The 18,975-nt window shown below is 47.3% G+C and overlaps 1 protein-coding gene across 1 annotated transcript in view; it reads left to right on the top strand.

The window, feature by feature from the left end:
- The first annotated feature begins 458 nt into the window (after positions 1-458).
- Positions 459-18,975, top strand: part of LOC130130921 (F-box only protein 41-like) — a 65,713-nt gene continuing 47,196 nt past the window's right edge. The window contains exons 1-3 of the mRNA XM_056300787.1: positions 459-493; positions 5,521-5,619; positions 18,147-18,300. Coding sequence (XP_056156762.1) covers positions 18,154-18,300 — 147 coding nt within the window. The 5' untranslated portion in view covers positions 459-493; positions 5,521-5,619; positions 18,147-18,153. The remainder of the gene's footprint in view (positions 494-5,520; positions 5,620-18,146; positions 18,301-18,975) is intronic.

The raw sequence follows: 18,975 nt of genomic DNA, 5'->3' as shown, positions 1-18,975 counted from the left end.
TCTCTCTCTCTTTCTCTTCCTCGCTGTCTGTCTCTCGCGCGCTTTCTCTCTCTCTTCCTCGCTGTCTATCTCGCTGTCTGTCTGTCTGTCTCTCTCTCTCTCTCTCTCTCTTCTTCGCCGTCTCTCGCTCTCTCTCTCGCGCACGCTCTCTCTCTTCCTCGCTGTCTCTCGCGCGCGCTCTCTCTCTCTCTCGCGCGCTCTCTCTCTCGCTCGCTGTCTCTCTCTCTCTCTCTCTCTCTCGGTTCATCTCTGCAGTTATATTCCGCCCCTCTATAAACTGCACCCACACGTCACGTGCACAACGTCAGCAGCACGCGAGCTACCGGAGGGAGGGAGGGAGGGCTCGCGGGGTGGTAAGGAGCGGCTGGCCCCGCTGCTTGATGGGAGATTCTAGTAAAACGGGAGAAGATGAAGGAGCACAAGATGAGGAGGTGCTAACAGCTCCCCCCTGCCCTGCCGCCACATAGACAGGTGAACGGGCTCCGCTGGACAGGTGAGACTCCCGTCACTGACCGACCCCGCGACACACGCTGGCTAACGCTTCCTGCGTCCCACTCTTCCTCTCTTCCTGCGTCCCACTCTTCCTCTCTTCCTGCGTCCCACTCTTCCTCTCTTCCTGCATCCCACTCTTCCTCTCTTCCTGCGTCCCACTCTTCCTCTCTTCATGCATCCCAATCTTCCTCTCTTCCTGCGTCCCACTCTTCCTCTCTTCCTGCGTCCCACTCTTCCTCTCTTCATGCATCCCACTCTTCCTCTCTTCCTGCGTCCCACTCTTCCTCCATGCATCCCACTCTTCCTCTCTTCATGCGTCCCACTCTTCCTCTCTTCATGCGTCCCACTCTTCCTCTCTTTCTGCATCCCACTCTTCCTCTCTTCATGCGTCCCACTCTTCCTCTCTTCATGCGTCCCACTCTTCCTCCATGCGTCGCACTCTTCCTCTCTTCATGCGTCCCACTCTTCCTCTCTTCATGCATCCCAATCTTCCTCTCTTCCTGCGTCCCACTCTTCCTCCATGCGTCGCACTCTTCCTCTCTTCATGCGTCCCACTCTTCCTCCATGCGTCCCACTCTTCCTCTCTTCATGCGTCGCACCCTTCCTCTCTTCATGCGTCCCACTCTTCCTCTCTTCATGCGTCCCACTCTTCCTCTCTTTCTGCATCCCACTCTTCCTCCATGCGTCGCACTCTTCCTCTCTTCATGCGTCCCACTCTTCCTCTCTTCATGCATCCCACTCTTCCTCTCTTCACGTGTCGCACTCTTCCTCTCTTCATGCGTCGCACTCTTCCTCTCTTCATGCGTCCCACTCTTCCTCCATGCGTCGCACTCTTCCTCTCTTCATGCCTCCCACTCTTCCTCTCTTCCTGCGTCCCACTCTTCCTCTCTTCATGCGTCCCACTCTTCCTCTCTTCATGCGTCCCAATCTTCCTCTCTTCATGCGTCCCAATCTTCCTCTCTTCATGCGTCCAACTCTTCCTCTCTTCATGTGTCGCACTCTTCCTCTCTTCATGTGTCGCACTCTTCCTCTCTTCATATGTCGCACTCTTCCTCTCTTCCTGCGTCCAACTCTTCCTCTCTTCCTACGTCCCACTCTTCCTCTCTTCCTGCGTCCCACTCTTCCTCTCTTCATGCGTCCCACTCTTCCTCCATGCGTCGCACTCTTCCTCTCTTCATGCGTCCCACTCTTCCTCTCTTCATGCGTCCCACTCTTCCTCTCTTCATGCGTCCCACTCTTCCTCTCTTCATGTGTCCCACTCTTCCTCTCTTCATGCGTCCCACTCTTCCTCTCTTCATGCGTCCCACTCTTCCTCTCTTCATGCGTCCCACTCTTCCTCTTCATATGTCGCACTCTTCCTCTCTTCATGTGTCGCACTCTTCCTCACTCCATGTGTCGCACTCTTCCTCACTTCATGCGTATCACTCTTCCTCTCTTAATGTGTGCCACTCTTCCTCTCTTCATATGTCGCACTCTTCCTCTCTTCATGCGTCCCACTCTTCCTCTCTTCATGTGTCCCAACTCTTCCTCTCTTCATGCGTCGCACTTTTCCTCTCTTCATGCGTCCCACTCTTCCTCTCTTCATGCGTCCCACTCTTCCTCTCTTCATGCGTCCCACTCTTCCTCTCTTCATGTGTCCCACTCTTCCTCTCTTCATGCGTCCCACTCTTCCTCTCTTCATGCATCCCACTCTTCCTCTCTTCATGTGTCCCAATCTTCCTCTCTTCATGTGTCCAACTCTTCCTCTCTTCATGTGTCGCGCTCTTCCTCGCTAAAGTGTCGCACTCTTCCTCTCTTCATGCATCCCACTCCTCCTCTCTTCATGCATCCCACTCCTCCTCTCTTCATGCGTCCCACTCTTCCTCTCTTCATGTGTCCAACTCTTCCTCTGTACATGCGTCCCACTCTTCCTCACTTAATGTGTCGCACTCTTTCTCTACATGTGTTGCACTCTTCCTATCTTCATGTGTCGCACTCTTCCTCACTCCATGTGTCGCACTCTTCCTCACTTCATGCGTATCACTCTTCCTCTCTTCATGTGTCGCACTCTTCCTCTCTTCATGTGTCGCACTCTTCCTCACTTCATATGTTGCACTCTTCCTCTCTTCATGTGTCGCACTCTTCCTCTCTTCATGTGTCGCACTCTTCCTCACTTTGTGTCGCACTCTTTCTCTACATTTGTTGCACTCTTCCTCTCTTAATGTGTCGCACTCTTCCTCACTTCGTGTGCCGCACTCTTCATGTGTCGCACTCTTGCACTCTTCATGTGTCGCACTCTTCCTCTCTTCATGTGTCGCACTCTTCCTCTCTTCATGTGTCGCACTCTTCATCACTTCGTGTCGCACTCTTCCTCACTTCATATGTCCCACTCTTCCTCACTTCATGCGTCCCACTCTTCCTCTCTTCGTGTGTCGTACTCTTCCTCTCTTCATGTGTCGCTCTCTTCCTCACTTCATGTGTCGCACTCTTCGTGTCGCACTCTTGCACTCTTCATGTGTCGCACTCTTCCTCTCTTCATGTGTCCCACTCTTCCTCCCTTCACGTGTCGCACTCTTCCTCTCTTCATGTGTCGCACTCTTCCTCACTTTAGTGTCAGATTCTTCCTCTCTTCATGTGTCGCACTCTTCCTCTCTTCATGCGTCGCACTCTTACTCACTTCATGTGTCGCACTCTTCCTCTCTTCATGTGTCGCACTCTTCCTCACTTCATGTGTCGCAGTCTTCCTCTCTTCATGTGTCACACTCTTCCTCACTTCATGTGTCGCACTCTTCCTCTCTTCATGTGTCACACTCTTCCTCACTTTGTGTCGCACTCTTCCTCTCTTCATGTGTCGCACTCTTCCTCTCTTCATGTGTCGCACTCTTCCTCTCTTCATGTGTCGCACTCTTCATCTCTTCACGTGTCGCACTCTTCTTCTCTTCATGTATCGCACTCTTCCTCACTTCACGTGTCGCACTCTTCCTCTCTTCATGTGTCGCACTCTTCCTCACTTCATGCGTATCACTCTTCCTCTCTTCATGTGTCGCACTCTTCCTCTCTTCATGTGTCGCACTCTTCCTAACTTTATGTGTCGCACTCTTTCTCTACATGTGTTGCACTCTTCCTCTCTTAATGTGAAGCACTCTTCCTCACTTCGTGTGCCGCACTCTTCATGTGTCGCACTCTTGCACTCTTCATGTGTCGCACTCTTCCTCTCTTCATGTGTCCCACTCTTCCTCACTTCGTGTCGCACTCTTCCTCACTTCATGCGTCCCACTCTTCCTCTCTTCATGTGTCGCACTCTTCCTCACTTCATATGTCCCACTCTTCCTCACTTCATGCGTCCCACTCTTCCTCTCTTCGTGTGTCGTACTCTTCCTCTCTTCATGTGTCGCACTCTTCCTCACTTCATGTGTCGCACTCTTCGTGTGTCGCACTCTTGCACTCTTCATGTGTCGCACTCTTGCACTCTTCATGTGTCGCACTCTTCCTCTCTTCATGTGTCCCACTCTTCCTCCCTTCACGTGTCGCACTCTTCCTCTCTTCATGTGTCGCACTCTTCCTCACTTTAGTGTCAGACTCTTCCTCACTTCATGTGTCGCACTCTTCCTCTCTTCATGTGTCGCACTCTTCCTCACTTCATGTGTCGCACTCTTCCTCTCTTCATGTGTCGCACTCTTCCTCTCTTCATGTGTCACACTCTTCCTCACTTTATGTGTCGCACTCTTCCTCTCTTCATGTGTCGCACTCTTCCTCTCCTCATGTGTCGCACTCTTCCTCACTTCATGTGTCGCACTCTTCATCTCTTCACATGTCGCACTCTTCTTCTCTTCATGTATCGCACTCTTCCTCACTTCACGTGTCGCACTCTTCCTCTTTTCATGTGTCGCACTCTTCCTCACTTCATGTGTCGCACTCTTCCTGTCTTCATGTGTCGCACTCTTCATCTCTTCCTGTGTTGCACTCTTCCTCTCTTCATGTGTCCCAACTCTTCCTCTCTTCCTGTGTTGCACTCTTCCTCTCTTCATGTGTCGCACTCTTCCTCTCTTCCTGTGTTGCACTCTTATTCTCTTCACGTGTCACACTCTTCCTCACTTCACGTGTCGCACTCTTCCTCTCTTCCTGTGTTGCACTCTTCCTCTCTTCATGTGTCGCACTCTTCTTCTCTTCATGTGTCACACTCTTCCTCTCTTCCTGTGTTGCACTCTTCCTCTCTTCATGTGTCGCACTCTTCCTCTCTTCCTGTGTTGCACTCTTATTCTCTTCACGTGTCTTACTCTTCCTCTCTTCATGTGTCGCACTCTTCCTCTCTTCATGTGTCCCACTTACTCTCTTCCTGTGTTGCACTCTTCCTCTCTTCCTGTGTCGCACTCTTCCTCTCTTCATGTGTCCCACTTACTCTCTTCCTGTGTTGCACTCCTATTCTCTTCACGTGTCGCACTCTTCCTCTCTTCCTGTGTCGCACTCTTCCTCTCTTCACGCGTCGCACTCTTCCTCTCTTCATGTGTCACACTCTTCCTCTCTTCATGTGTCACACTCTTCCTCTCTTCATGTGTCACACTCTTCCTCTCTTCACGTGTCGCACTCTTCCTCTCTTCACGCGTTGCACTCTTCCTCACTTTATGCGTCCCACTCTTCCTCTTCATGTGTCGCACTCTTCCTCTCTTCATGCGTCACACTCTTCCTCACTTTATGCGTCCCACTCTTCCTCACTTTTTGCGTCGCACTCTTCCTCTCTTCATATGTCACACTCTTCCTCTCTTCACGTGTCGCACTCTTCCTCTCTTCACGCGTTGCACTCTTCGTCAATTTATGCGTCTCACTCTTCCTCTCTTCATGTGTCACACTCTTCCTCTCTTCATGTGTCACACTCTTCCTCTCTTCATGTGTTGCACTCTTCCTCTCTTCACGCGTTGCACTCTTCCTCACTTTATGCGTCTCACTCTTCCTCACTTTATGCGTCCCACTCTTCCTCTTCATGCGTCACACTCTTCCTCACCTCCATTGAGCGTGTTGCTTCATCAGTCTCCGTCTCCTCTGCTGTCCCAGAAGACAGGTGCAGCTGACGACACGTGACGTGAGCGTGTTTCTGTGAGGGAACCTGCACAGCACGCTCTGCTGACTTGTGGCCGGAACCGGAAGCAGCAGGTGAGTCAGAACCGGTCTGGGTTCTGTGTGGAACCGATATGGGTTTCCGCACGGAAGTGCTGCTGGAGTCCATGTTGCACGGTGTGTCATGTGAAGGTTGTGTTGCCGGGGAGACACGTGTTTCAGTCTGCGGTCCGTCTGAAGACACAACACACTGATGTGATGTCCCTGATGAGACGAACAGGAAGACAGAGAGACAGGTGGAGAGAGACAGGTGGAGGGAGACAGAGAGGCAGGTGGAGGGAGACAGAGAGACAGGTGGAGGGAGACAGAGAGGCAGGTGGAGGGAGACAGAGGCAGGTGGAGGGAGACAGAGAGACAGGTGGAGGGAGACAGAGAGATAGATGGAGGGAGACAGAGAGACAGGTGGGGGAGACAGAGAGGCAGGTGGAGGGAGACAGAGAGGCAGGTGGAGGGAGACAGAGAGGCAGGTGGAGGGAGACAGAGAGACAGGTGGGGGAGACAGAGAGACAGGTGGAGGAAGACAGAGAGGCAGGTGGGGGAGACAGAGAGATAAACCCCGAAAAGCAAAATGAAAGAAAGACAAAGGGGCGGGACTTAACCGAAGAGGGCGAGAAGAAAAGTAGACAGATAGACAGACAGACAGATGTGTCTGTATGCAGACGGACACACACATCTTTATTCCTGCTCATCCACCCGCACTTAAATCCCCCATGCACCATTTACAAGACAACACGCACACACACACACACACAGACACACACACTCACAGTGGTCTTGCCAGTAGTGTAGAAGTATGGTTCACTGGTCAATTACCTGCTCAGCAGAAACAAAATGGATTTAAAACACACACACACACACACACACACACACACACACACACACACACACACACACACACACACACACACACACACACACACACACACACACACGACCTAGTAACGTCAGAGGCAATACTGTGGTAGAAAGTGATTCAGACGCTGCCTGAGACCCCGTCTCTCTGTGTCTTTCTTCAGGGTCCCAGGGTCACACGTGTGTGTGTGTGTGTGTGTGTGTGTGTGTGTGTGTGTGTGTGTGTGTGTGTGTGTGTGTGTGTGTGAGTGTGTGAGTGTGTGTGTGTGTGTGTGTGTGAGAGAGAGATGGGCACTTAGAGCAGTGGCCTAGTTACATGGACGTATACACAGGAAAACACTGCTCTGCTCATTTTAATTTAAAGACTTCAGTCTCATTAAATCTTTATTGAGGTCCCTCCCCCTCCTCTCCCCTCCCCTCCCCCCCGTCTCTCTCTCTTGCTCTCTGTCTCTGTCTTTCTGTGTGTGTGCCTGTGTCTCATCTCGCTCTCTCTGTCTGTCTGTCTCTCTATAGATATAGTATCTATCTTTGTCTGTCTGTCTGTCTGTCTGTCTGTCTGTCTGTCTGTCTGTCTGTCTGTCTCTATAGATATAGTATCTATCTTTGTCTGTCTGTCTGTCTGTCTGTCTGTCTGTCTGTCTGTCTGTCTCTATAGATATAGTATCTATCTTTGTCTGTCTGTCTGTCTGTCTGTCTGTCTGTCTGTCTGTCTGTCTGTCTGTCTGTCTGTCTGTCTCTATAGATATAGTATCTATCTTTGTCTGTCTGTCTGTCTGTCTGTCTGTCTGTCTGTCTGTCTGTCTGTCTGTCTGTCTGTCTGTCTCTCTATAGATATAGTATCTATCTTTGTCTGCCTGTCTGTCTCTATAGATATAGTATCTATCTTTATCTGTCTGTCTGTCTGTCTGTCTCTATAGATATAATATCTATCTTTGTCTGTCTGTCTGTTTGTCTGTCTCTATAGATATGGTATCTATCTTTGTCTGTCTGTCTGTCTGTCTGTCTCTATAGATATAGTATCTATCTTTATCTGTCTGTCTGTTTGTCTGTCTCTATAGATATGGTATCTATCTTTGTCTGTCTGTCTGTCTGTCTGTCTGTCTGTCTCTATAGATATAGTATCTATCTTTGTCTGTCTGTCTGTCTGTCTGTCTGTCTGTCTGTCTGTCTCTATAGATATAGTATCTATCTTTGTCTGTCTGTCTGTCTCTCTATAGATATAGTATCTATCTTTGTCTGTCTGTCTGTCTGTCTGTCTGTCTGTCTGTCTGTCTGTCTCTATAGATATAGTATCTATCTTTGCCTGTCTGTCTGTCTGTCTCTATAGATATGGTATCTATCTTTGTCTGTCTGTCTGTCTGTCTGTCTGTCTGTCTGTCTGTCTGTCTGTCTGTCTGTCTGTCTGTCTGTCTGTCTGTCTGTCTCTCTATAGATATAGTATCTATCTTTGTCTGTCTGTCTGTCTCTATAGATATAGTATCTATCTTTGCCTGTCTGTCTGTCTGTCTCTATAGATATGGTATCTATCTTTGTCTGTCTGTCTGTCTGTCTGTCTGTCTCTATAGATATAGTATCTATCTTTGTCTGTCTGTCTGTCTGTCTCTCTATATAAACTCAGCAGAAGAAGTAAGGACATGTGTGTGTGTGTGTGTGTGTGTGTGTGTGTGTGTGTGTGTGTGTGTGTGTGTGTGTGTGTGTGTGTGTGTGTGTGTGTGTGGTAGATGATGTCTTTGTTGTAACGATGCTTCTTGGCAGTAAATCTTCTATCAGGCAGCTGATCATCAGCACCTGGGGTACCAGAAGCTCAACACAAAAGTCAATAGCAGCAGCAAAATAAGCTGTTTGGCATCGGCAGAGAAGATGTGGCAAATGTTTCATGGGCACAACCCACATACTCAGCTCTGCTGCTCATCCCACAGATGCATGTTCCTTACACATGTGGCGCCATTTAAAAGGCAGATAAACAGGCTTTCCACCGGTAGAAGATGTACTGCCCAGAAGCATTGTTACAACAAAGACATACTCTACCAAACACACACCTTTCCTTACTTTCTGTGCTAAGTATATACACTCACTGGCCACTTTATTAGGTACACCTTGCTAGTACCGGGTTGGACCCCCTTTTGCCTTCAGAACTGCCTTAATCCTTCGTGGCATAGATTCAACAAGGTACTGGAAACATTCCTCAGAGAGTTTGGTCCATATTGACATGATAGCATCACGCAGTTGCTGCAGATTTGTCGGCTGCACATCCATGATGCGGATCTCCCGGTCCACCACATCCCAAAGGTGCTCTATTGGATTGAGATCTGGTGACTGTGGAGGCCATTTGAGTACAGTGAACTCATTGTCATGTTCAAGAAACCAGTCTGAGATGATTCGAGCTTTATGACATGGCGCGTTATCCTGCTGGAAGTAGCCATCAGAAGATGGGAACACTGTGGTCATAAAGGGATGGACATGGTCAGCAACAATACTCAGGTAGGCTGTGGCGTTGACACGATGCTCAATTGGTACTAAGGGGCCCAAAGTGTGCCAAGAAAATATCCCCCACACCATTACACCACCACCACCAGCAGCCTGAACCGTTGATACAAGGCAGGATGGATCCCTGCTTTCATGTTGTTGACGCCAAATTCTGACCCTACCATCCGAATGTCGCAGCAGAAATCGAGACTCATCAGACCAGGCAACGTTTTTCCAATCTTCTATTGTCCAATTTTGGTGAGCCTGTGCGAATTGTAGCCTCAGTTTCCTGTTCCTAGCTGACAGGAGTGGCCCCCGGTGTGGTCTTCTGCCGCTGTAGCCCATCTGCCTCAAGGTTCGACGTGTTGTGCGTTCAGAGATGCTCTTCTGCATACCTCGGTTGTAATGAGTGGTTATTTGAGTTACTGTTGCCTTTCTATCAGCTCGAACCAGTCTGGCCATTCTCCTCTGACCTCTGGCATCAACAAGGCATTTTCGCCCACAGAACTGCCGCTCACTGGATATGTTCTCTTTTTCGGACCATTCTCTGTAAACCCTAGAGATGGTTGTGCGTGAAAATCCCAGTAGATCAGCAGTTTCTGAAATACTCAGACCAGCCCGTCTGGCACCAACAACCATGCCACGTTCAAAGTCACTTAAATCACCTTTCTTCCCCATTCTGATGCTCGGTTTGAACCGCAGCAGATCGTCTTGACCATGTCTACATGCCTAAATGCATTGAGTTGCTGCCATGTGATTGGCTGATTAGAAATTTGCGTTAACGAGCAGTTGGACAGGTGTGCCTAATAAAGTGGCCGGTGAGTGTATATCTAGCTAGCTGTCTGTCTGTCTGTCTCTCTCTCTCTGTCTCTCTGTCTCTCCCTCACACACACACACACACACACACACTCAGGACAAACACACTCAGGGCGCACACTGACCTAGTTTTTATTTCAGTTTTACATGTGCCTAGCATTGTGTGTGTGTGTGTGTGTGTGTGTGTGTGTGTGTGTGTGTGTGTGTGTGTGTGTGTGTGTGTGTGTGTGTGTGTGTGTGTGATACTCTTGCAGGTGTTATATAAAATGTCTAACAAGGAAAATTACTTTAAAAGAACATACTATATACTGTAATACTGTACATACTGTATACTGTACATACTGTACACACTGTATACTGTAATACTGCACATACTGTATTCTGTACATACTGTACATACTGTATATACTATATGCAGTAGTGATACACTGTACATACTGTACATACTATATACCGTGCATACTGTATATACTGTATGCACTAGTGATATACTGTACATATACTGTATTTACTATATTTAGTAGTGATATACTGCATATACTGTACATACTATATACTGTACATACTGTGTGTAGTAGTGATATACTGTACATACTGTACATACTATATATTGTACATACTGTACATACTGTATGTAGTAGTGATATACTGTACATACTGTACATACTGTACATATTGTATATACTGTATGTAGTAGTGATATAGTGTACATACTATATAGTGTACATACTGTATATACTGTATGTAGTAGTGAAGTACTCAGGGTCTGAAATTAACTTTTTGGCTGGTGGACTGGTAGATGAAAAAAAATCTACCGGCCAAGCATATTTTTTATCGGCCAAAATAATGAGTAGCCTTTTTGTGCCATACATACGTTTTCAGTACATATCCGTGAGAGAATAAGGTATTGTGTTGAATAAGAGCTTTTAAACGTGTGACAAGAGCAGATCTGAAGCAGAAATAGTTTTATGTAAAATTAGTCCATGGTTAAAAGATAAAATGTTACAAGTATGATTTCATGTTTTATTTGCAGTATTATTATAACTACTCGAGAGGCTCCACATGCCCATCCCTAGTCCCAGACTACTTCTCACTCTGCAGCAGCCACTCTCCTTGCACCGCCCATGGAGTCTGGCCTCCTGCTCCTGACGGAGTCTTGGTGCCACAGATCAGCAGCACTGGTTGGCTCCTACTCCCTGATCTCGGGAGATGACAGCTGCACCATCAGTACATCCCAGAGTGTGTCTGACTTGAGCTTGGACCGCCAATCAGTTTTTTCTTAAATTTAGTTCTGATTTCTCCCAATTTAGGGGCCAATCGATCCCTATTTTAGTTCAAACACCACCCTCGTACTGCATGCGTTCGCCAACTGCATCTCTCCGGCCGGCAGTCTGGACGAATCCAGGCCAAACCACTGCTTTCCCCCCCCCCACACCCACCCAGAGACGCAGTCATGTGACGCACACAAGCCGACTCCGCCCCCTCCCCAAGACAGCGCTGCCAATCATCGCTGCTTCACCGACTCCGCCCCCCTCCCGAAGACAGCGCTGCCAATCATCGCTGCTTCATCGACTCCGCCCCCTCCCGAAGACAGCGCTGCCAATCATCGCTGCTTCCTCGAGTCCGGCCATAGTCGGATCTGACGAGACCGGGGCGCGAACCCCGGACCCCAGTGGGCAACTACATCGACACAAAGCCGATGCCTAGACCGCTACACCACCGCGGACCCTTGGACCGCCAGTCAGTGTTAACCTGTGTCATGGTGTTGAAGCTAGCACACAGCTAACGTTAGTGCAAGCTAGGTGTCTTATACTAGTGCTAGCTGGCTAACGTTAGCTCCAGCCAGCACTTTGTTTACGCTGTTTAAGGATATTTTGAGATGACAACTAAATTACTCGCACATCCATTGGAAGTGGGAGAGTGGTCTGGCCTTCTTGCCCGTGGCCTGCACAGTCCTAAACCTGTTCTGCATTCTCCTGCTGGTCTGCTCGGACACGGCTGTTAGCGCCTTTACGGAGGATGCTGTGAGGACAGGCTCCGACTGAGCCCGACAGGCCTTCATACAGGTAATGTGACGTCTGGAGGTCTCATGGTCCCTGATGGTTTCTACCTTCATTGTCTTGTTACCGATGACTAATGAATTGCTACGGGTTTTTGGCCTCCTGGCGACAGACGGAGCAACTCACTATCACGGTCTGTGCGTTATACTCCAGCCAGCCTCTCGCACCTCCTTTATCGCCATACCTCCACTTCTCACTAAACTTTATTGTTTCGGTTTGGTGGTGATGGTGGCTTCTTCCTCCTCTTCGGGGCATGGTTGTCTTTTTGATGGTGGTTTCGCGGCTTCTAAATATCGCCATGTAACTGGTGTTGCTGGCTAACGTTAGTTAAAAGAATAGAGTAGGCTAGTGCCGAGGGTGACGGTGCTGCTGTCGTTGTTCCTCTCGAGTGTGCGTCATGTTACCCGCCAGTAGCGCCTAGCAACATTCTAATGCACTCTGATTGGTTAGTTTCTGTTATTGTTGTTGCTATGTTATTGTTCTAATGCACCTTGGTTGGTTAATTTCTGTTATTGTTGTTGCTATGTTATTGTTCTAATGCACTCTGATTGGTTAGTTTCTGTTATTGTTGTTGCTATGTTATTGTTCTAATGCGCTATGATTGGTTAGTTTCTGTTATTGTTGTTGCTATGTTATTGTTCTAATTCACTTTGATTGGTTAGTTTCTGTTATTGTTGTTGCTATGTTATTGTTCTAATGCACTTTGGTCAATTTCTGTTATTGTTGTTGCTATGTTATTGCTGTTGCTAGGGAGAGAGAGAGAGAGAGAGATGGGGGGGATTAAGTGGTTGGATTTCACTTTTTTTTTGTTACTCGCCATGTGGCGGGTAGGCTTCTGAGATTTACTCGCCAGTCAGAAAATCTACTCGCATTTGGCGGGTGGCGAGTGTTAATTTCAGTCCCTGGATATACTGTATATACTATATGTAGTAGTGATATACTGTATATACTATATGTAATAGTTATATACTGTATGTGGTAGTGATATATTGTATATACTGTATGTGGTGGTGATATACTGTATGTAGTAGTGATACTGGTTCTTAGATGACATCACTGTCAGACACTCTTTCCTGGCAGGCTGCGTTGTGTAAGAAACTGAATAACAACGCCACATTATCCAGCTGTATGTACAGTTGTTACTCACACTTTCTCGTGCCATGCAGCCAGCAGGCAAACCATGAAGTAAGTTCTCACATTCACAGATTGTCCAACAGTGTTTTTAAATACACAAAAGGCTGTTAAATATCATGGCTGCTAATTGAGTGTTATTTATCCCTACCGTGTGTATGGCCAGGATGAGAGTCAACACCTCCAAGTCTGAGGCCATGGTTCTCTACCAGAAAATGTTGGATTGCTCCCTCCAGGTTGGGGATGAGTTGTTGCCTCAAGTGAAGGAGTTCAAGTATCTCGGGGTCTTGTTCATGAGTGAGGGTAGGATGGAGCGGAGGATTGACAGGCGGATTGGTGCAGCATCAGCAGTAATGTGGACGTTTTACCGGACCATTGTGGTGAAGAGGGAGCTGAGCTGGAAGGCAAAGTTCCCAATTTACCCGTCAGTCTTGGTTCCAACTCTCACCTGTGGTCATGAGCTTTGGGTAGTGACTAAAAGGGTGACATTGCGGATACAAGCAGCTGAAATGAGTTTCCTCCGTAGGGTGTCTGGGCTCAGCCTTAGAGATAGGGTGAGGAGCTTGGGCATCCAGAGGAAGCTTGGAGTAGAGCCGCTGCTCCTTCGCATCGAAAGGAGCCAGTTGAGGTGGTTCGGGCATCTGATTAGGATGCCTCCTGGGCACCTTCCTTTGGAGTTTTACCAGGCACGTCCAACTGGGAGGAGACCCCGGGGTAGACCCAGAACTCGCCGGAGGGACTACATGTCCAATCTGGCCTGGGAACATCCTGGGATCCCTCAGGAGGAGCTGGATGGCATTGCTGGGGAGAGGGACACCTGGAAAGCCCTACTTAGCTTGCTGGCACCGAGACCCGACCCCGGAGAAGAGGCTGGACTGATGATGACATTATATACACTACCGTTCAAAAGTTTGGGATCACCCAAACAATTTCGTGTTTTCCATGAAAAGTCACACTTATTCACCACCATATGTTGTGAAATGAATAGAAAATAGAGTCAAGACATTGACAAGGTTAGAAATAATGATTTGTATTTGAAATAAGATTTTTTTTACATCAAACTTTGCTTTCGTCAAAGAATCCTCCATTTGCAGCAATTACAGCATTGCAGACCTTTGGCATTCTAGCTGTTAATTTGTTGAGGTAATCTGGAGAAATTGCACCCCACGCTTCCAGAAGCAGCTCCCACAAGTTGGATTGGTTGGATGGGCACTTCTTTGAGCAGATTGAGTTTCTGGAGCATCACATTTGTGGGGTCAATTAAACGCTCAAAATGGCCAGAAAAAGAGAACTTTCATCTGAAACTCGACAGTCTATTCTTGTTCTTAGAAATGAAGGCTATTCCATGCGAGAAATTGCTAAGAAATTGAAGATTTCCTACACCGGTGTGTACTACTCCCTTCAGAGGACAGCACAAACAGGCTCTAACAGGTACTATTTAATGAAGATGCCAGTTGGGGACCTGTGAGGCGTCTGTTTCTCAAACTAGAGACTCTAATGTACTTATCTTCTTGCTCAGTTGTGCAACGCGGCCTCCCACTTCTTTTTCTACTCTGGTTAGAGCCTGTTTGTGCTGTCCTCTGAAGGGAGTAGTACACACCGGTGTAGGAAATCTTCAATTTCTTAGCAATTTCTCGCATGGAATAGCCTTCATTTCTAAGAACAAGAATAGACTGTCGAGTTTCAGATGAAAGTTCTCTTTTTCTGGCCATTTTGAGCGTTTAATTGACCCCACAAATGTGATGCTCCAGAAACTCAATCTGCTCAAAGAAGTGCCCATCCAACCAATCCAACTTGTGGGAGCTGCTTCTGGAAGCGTGGGGTGCAATTTCTCCAGATTACCTCAACAAATTAACAGCTAGAATGCCAAAGGTCTGCAATGCTGTAATTGCTGCAAATGGAGGATTCTTTGACGAAAGCAAAGTTTGATGTAAAAAAAATCGTATTTCAAATACAAATCATTATTTCTAACCTTGTCAATGTCTTGACTCTATTTTCTATTCATTTCACAACATATGGTGGTGAATAAGTGTGACTTTTCATGGAAAACACAAAATTGTTTGGGTGATCCCAAACTTTTGAACGGTAGTGTATATGACCAATGATGACATTATATATATATATATATATAATGGCACCGGCTTGAGAAGGGGGATCATAACTGGGTGTACCATCTCAGTTACACTCTTCACCCTTGCCATGAATATGGTGGTCAAGGCAGCTGAAACTGGGTGCAGAGGCCCTCTGTCCAAATCTTGTGTTCGGCAGCCCCCCATCAGAGCCTTCATGGACGACCTATCTGTCACCACATCATCATTGCCTGGTGGTAGGTAGATCCTCCAGGGCCCGGAGAAGCTCATCTGGAGAAGCTCATCTGGAGAAGCTCAGTTTTAAACCAGCCAGAGTCATGGTGTTGAAGAGGGGAAAAGTGGTGGACTGGTTTCACTTCTTTCTGGATGGCATTGCAATCTCATCCATTACCGAGAAACCAGTCAAGAGTCTAGGCAAGGTCTTTGACTGTAGCCTTAGGGATACAGCAGCAATCCAAGCAACCATCAAGGAGCTTGAGAATGTGCTCACCACAGTAGACAAGTCCGATCTACCTGGCAGGTTCAAGGCTTGGATTTACCAACAGGGCATCTTATCCCAAGCCCTCTGGCCTATGCTGGTTTACGAGGTAACCCTGTAGACATTCGAGACCTTAGAGAGGAAGAGTAGCTACTTCTGGAGATGGCTGGGTCTGCCATGCAGCCTTAGTAGTGCAGCACTGTATGGGAGGAGCAACAAACTCCACGTCCCTATCAGCAGCTTCGACGAGGAGTTCAGGGTTTCTCGCACAAGAGAGGCACTGCTCTATCGGCACTCCAAGGACTCTGGAGTAGCATCAGCAGGCATTATGGTGTGGACAGGCAGGAAGTGGAGGGCCCAGAAAGACCTGGAGATAGCAGAGTCTCGGCTGAGACACGGGGCTTAGGTGGGCACAGTGGCAACTGAACGGGCAGGGCTAGGAGCCGTCCCACAACCTTGCTATGATAAGGCCCATGGCAAGGACAAACACCATCTAGTCCTGGAGGCAGTGCGGATGGGCGTTGCAGAAGAAAGGACCAGTAGAATGGTGGGCATGCGGCAGCAGGGAACATGGACAAAATGGGAGGGTGCGGATCAAGTTCATGGTACAAGCTGTGTATGATGTTCTGCCTACCCCAGCAAATCTCCATCTCTGGGGCAAGATTGATTCTCCATCATGTCCTCTATGCCCTGGAAAAGATTCACTCGAGCACATCCTCAGCAGCTGCCAGTCAGCCCTGGGGGTGGGCCGTTACTGCTGGTGATATGATTAGGTGCTGAAGACATTTGCAAAGGCCATCTCCAAAGCTGTGGCCAACAACAAGCAAGCCTGAAAACAGAGGAACATTGCCTTTGTCAGGGCTGGTGAGCAGCCTCAGTCACAGCCCAGAGCATCAGCCAGTCTCCTCACCTCTGCATCAGACTGGGAGCTGCGAGTTGACTTGGGGGGGCAGCTCAGGTTCCCAGACTACGCTATGACAACCTCGTTGAGGCCAGACATAGTGCTGTCATCAGCCTCTTTAAAACAGGTGCTCCTTATAGAGTTGACTGTTCCCTGGGAGAACCGGATGGAGGAGGCAAATGAGTGGAAGCAGTCCAAGTACCAGGAGCTGGTGGATCGGTGCTGGAGGAGAGGCAGGAAGGCACATTGTGAGCCCAATGAAAAGGGGTGTAGAGGCTTTGCTGGCAATTTCTGATGATGGATCGTTGGCAGACTGATGATAGGTCGTTGGCAACTGTTTTTCAACTTTTCAGAGTAGCACCTTTTTACCACTCTGGTCTCCTTTGTGAGTGTATTTCTGTTTTTTTTTTTTTTTTTTTTTATACTGTATCCCTATCGCTCCCCTATGTTAGCCAGTCAGGGTGAGACCCTGATGTTAGCAGCTGGTTCATCTGTGTCGCAAAGTATTCATGGAGTGCCGTTAGTTTCTTCAGCCAATAGGCATGAATCATGTTAGCACCTGGTGCAGTCCAGCTCTTCATGTTTGAGACTCATTGTTGGATGTTGGCCACTGTGATGATAGCTGGTTCTTGTTCTGGGATATTGCTGTGGTTTGCTCAAAGGCCCACCAGCCACTGGACATTGGTGTTGTGTAATGCCTCCTTTTCCCATGTATCCTTGCAGTATCGTTCAGTCTCTGCTCTGGGTGGGACTGGTGTTGTTCCCTTGTTACTCTACAGCTGGGAGAAGACTTTGGATGGTTCTTTGAGGAACAGGCCACTTACTCTTTTGGGTTCTACTTCTCTAGTGTATCTCTTCAGCCTGGTGTCCAGAGCTGTGAGCCTTTGTTATACAGTTTCCAGGGCCTCACTTATGGACATCTTGCTGTACTTCTTCAACCAGGGCCTGTCTTTCATCACACCTTTCTGCACCTCTGTTAACTGGCTAACATCTCTCCATGCTGGTTTGAGCTTGGCTTCCAGTCTCTTCTTCCATGGGGGTACTGTTGGTAATCCTGTTCCCAAGCATCTCCAGGATTACTGTTGCAGTGGCTTATACTACAAGCTGGCTGGGCTCTGTTATGGTGGCCGTGGAGATGTTGTGTAAGGCTGTGTTCACATCTACAAGCAGGCTTTGTGATGGTACTTTGTCACTGAGTCGTGGAAGTCATGCCTGGGGGTTGACTGTCTTCAGTCTGGCCATGATTCTCATGTCGTGTGTGTGTGTGTGTGTGTGTGTGTGTGTGTGTGTGTGTGTGTGTGTGTGTGTGTGTGTGTGTGTGTGTGTGTAGTATATATATTTGTTGAGCACTTTCCCTACCGTTGAGTGTTTCCTTTAACAAAGTTATATTTATGAAATGTATATTATAGTGGGGGGGGGGTGAATGAGTGTCCTGAGGGTTTTTTTTGGGGTTAGTGTTCCCAGTAACTGGGCTCTGGACAGATCAGCAGACCATCACAGAAAGCAGCAATTAGAAAATTAAACCAAATTAAAAATTGAGTTAAAAGGCAACGAAAAATGTTATTAAAGCCATATTGTAAAACGTGTTTTTAAGGTAGATGTGAAGCTAAGACAGACAGAGAATGTCTGAAATGTTCTTTAAGCATCCATCCTTCAGGTGTTTGTAAGACATCTGGCTGGCCTCTAACCACCATGAACCAGATAACCAGCCGCCATTGACATCCTGTTCTGAATCACTAATAGTAGAAACTAATTTTTGTCGTTTAAAGGAGAACCATGTCTTCTTCCTCTTCCTTCTCCTCCTGCTCGCTGCCCTACTTCTGTCCTGGTTGTGGCAAGGATCAGCGATTCTCCTCCATACAGCAGCTCCGAACTCACCTGGTCAGCCAACACACCTACCAAACTCTGATGCTACTATCCCAGGTACTACACATAGACAGTACACTATACATAGTACTACATGTAGACACTACACACTATAGATATTACTACATATAGACAGTACACTATACATATTACTACACATAGACACTACACTATAGATATTACTACATATAGACAGTACACTACATATTACTACATATAGACACTACACTATAGATATTACTACACATAGACACTACACTATAGATATTACTACACATAGACAGTACACTACATATTACTACATATAGACACTGCACTATACATATTACTACATATAGACACTTCACTGTAGATAATACTACACATAGACACTACACTATAGATATTACTACATATAGACAGTACACTACATATTACTACATATAGACACTACACTATAGATATTACTACACATAGACACTACACTATAGATATTACTACATATAGACAGTACACTACATATAGACACTGCACTATACATATTACTACATATAGGCACTTCACTGTAGATAATACTACACATAGACAGTACACTACATGTTACTACATATAGACACTACACTGTAGATTTTACTACATATAGACACTACAGTACATATTGCTACATATAGACACTGCACTATAGATATTACTACATATAGACACTATGCTATAGATATTACTGTACATAGACAGTACACACTATAGATACAT

The sequence above is a fragment of the Lampris incognitus genome, chromosome 20 (genome assembly GCF_029633865.1).
Source record: "Lampris incognitus isolate fLamInc1 chromosome 20, fLamInc1.hap2, whole genome shotgun sequence".
Lineage (NCBI taxonomy): Eukaryota > Metazoa > Chordata > Actinopteri > Lampriformes > Lampridae > Lampris > Lampris incognitus.
Note: the sequence above shows the minus strand (reverse complement) of the source record. Positions and strands in the feature narration are given on the sequence as shown.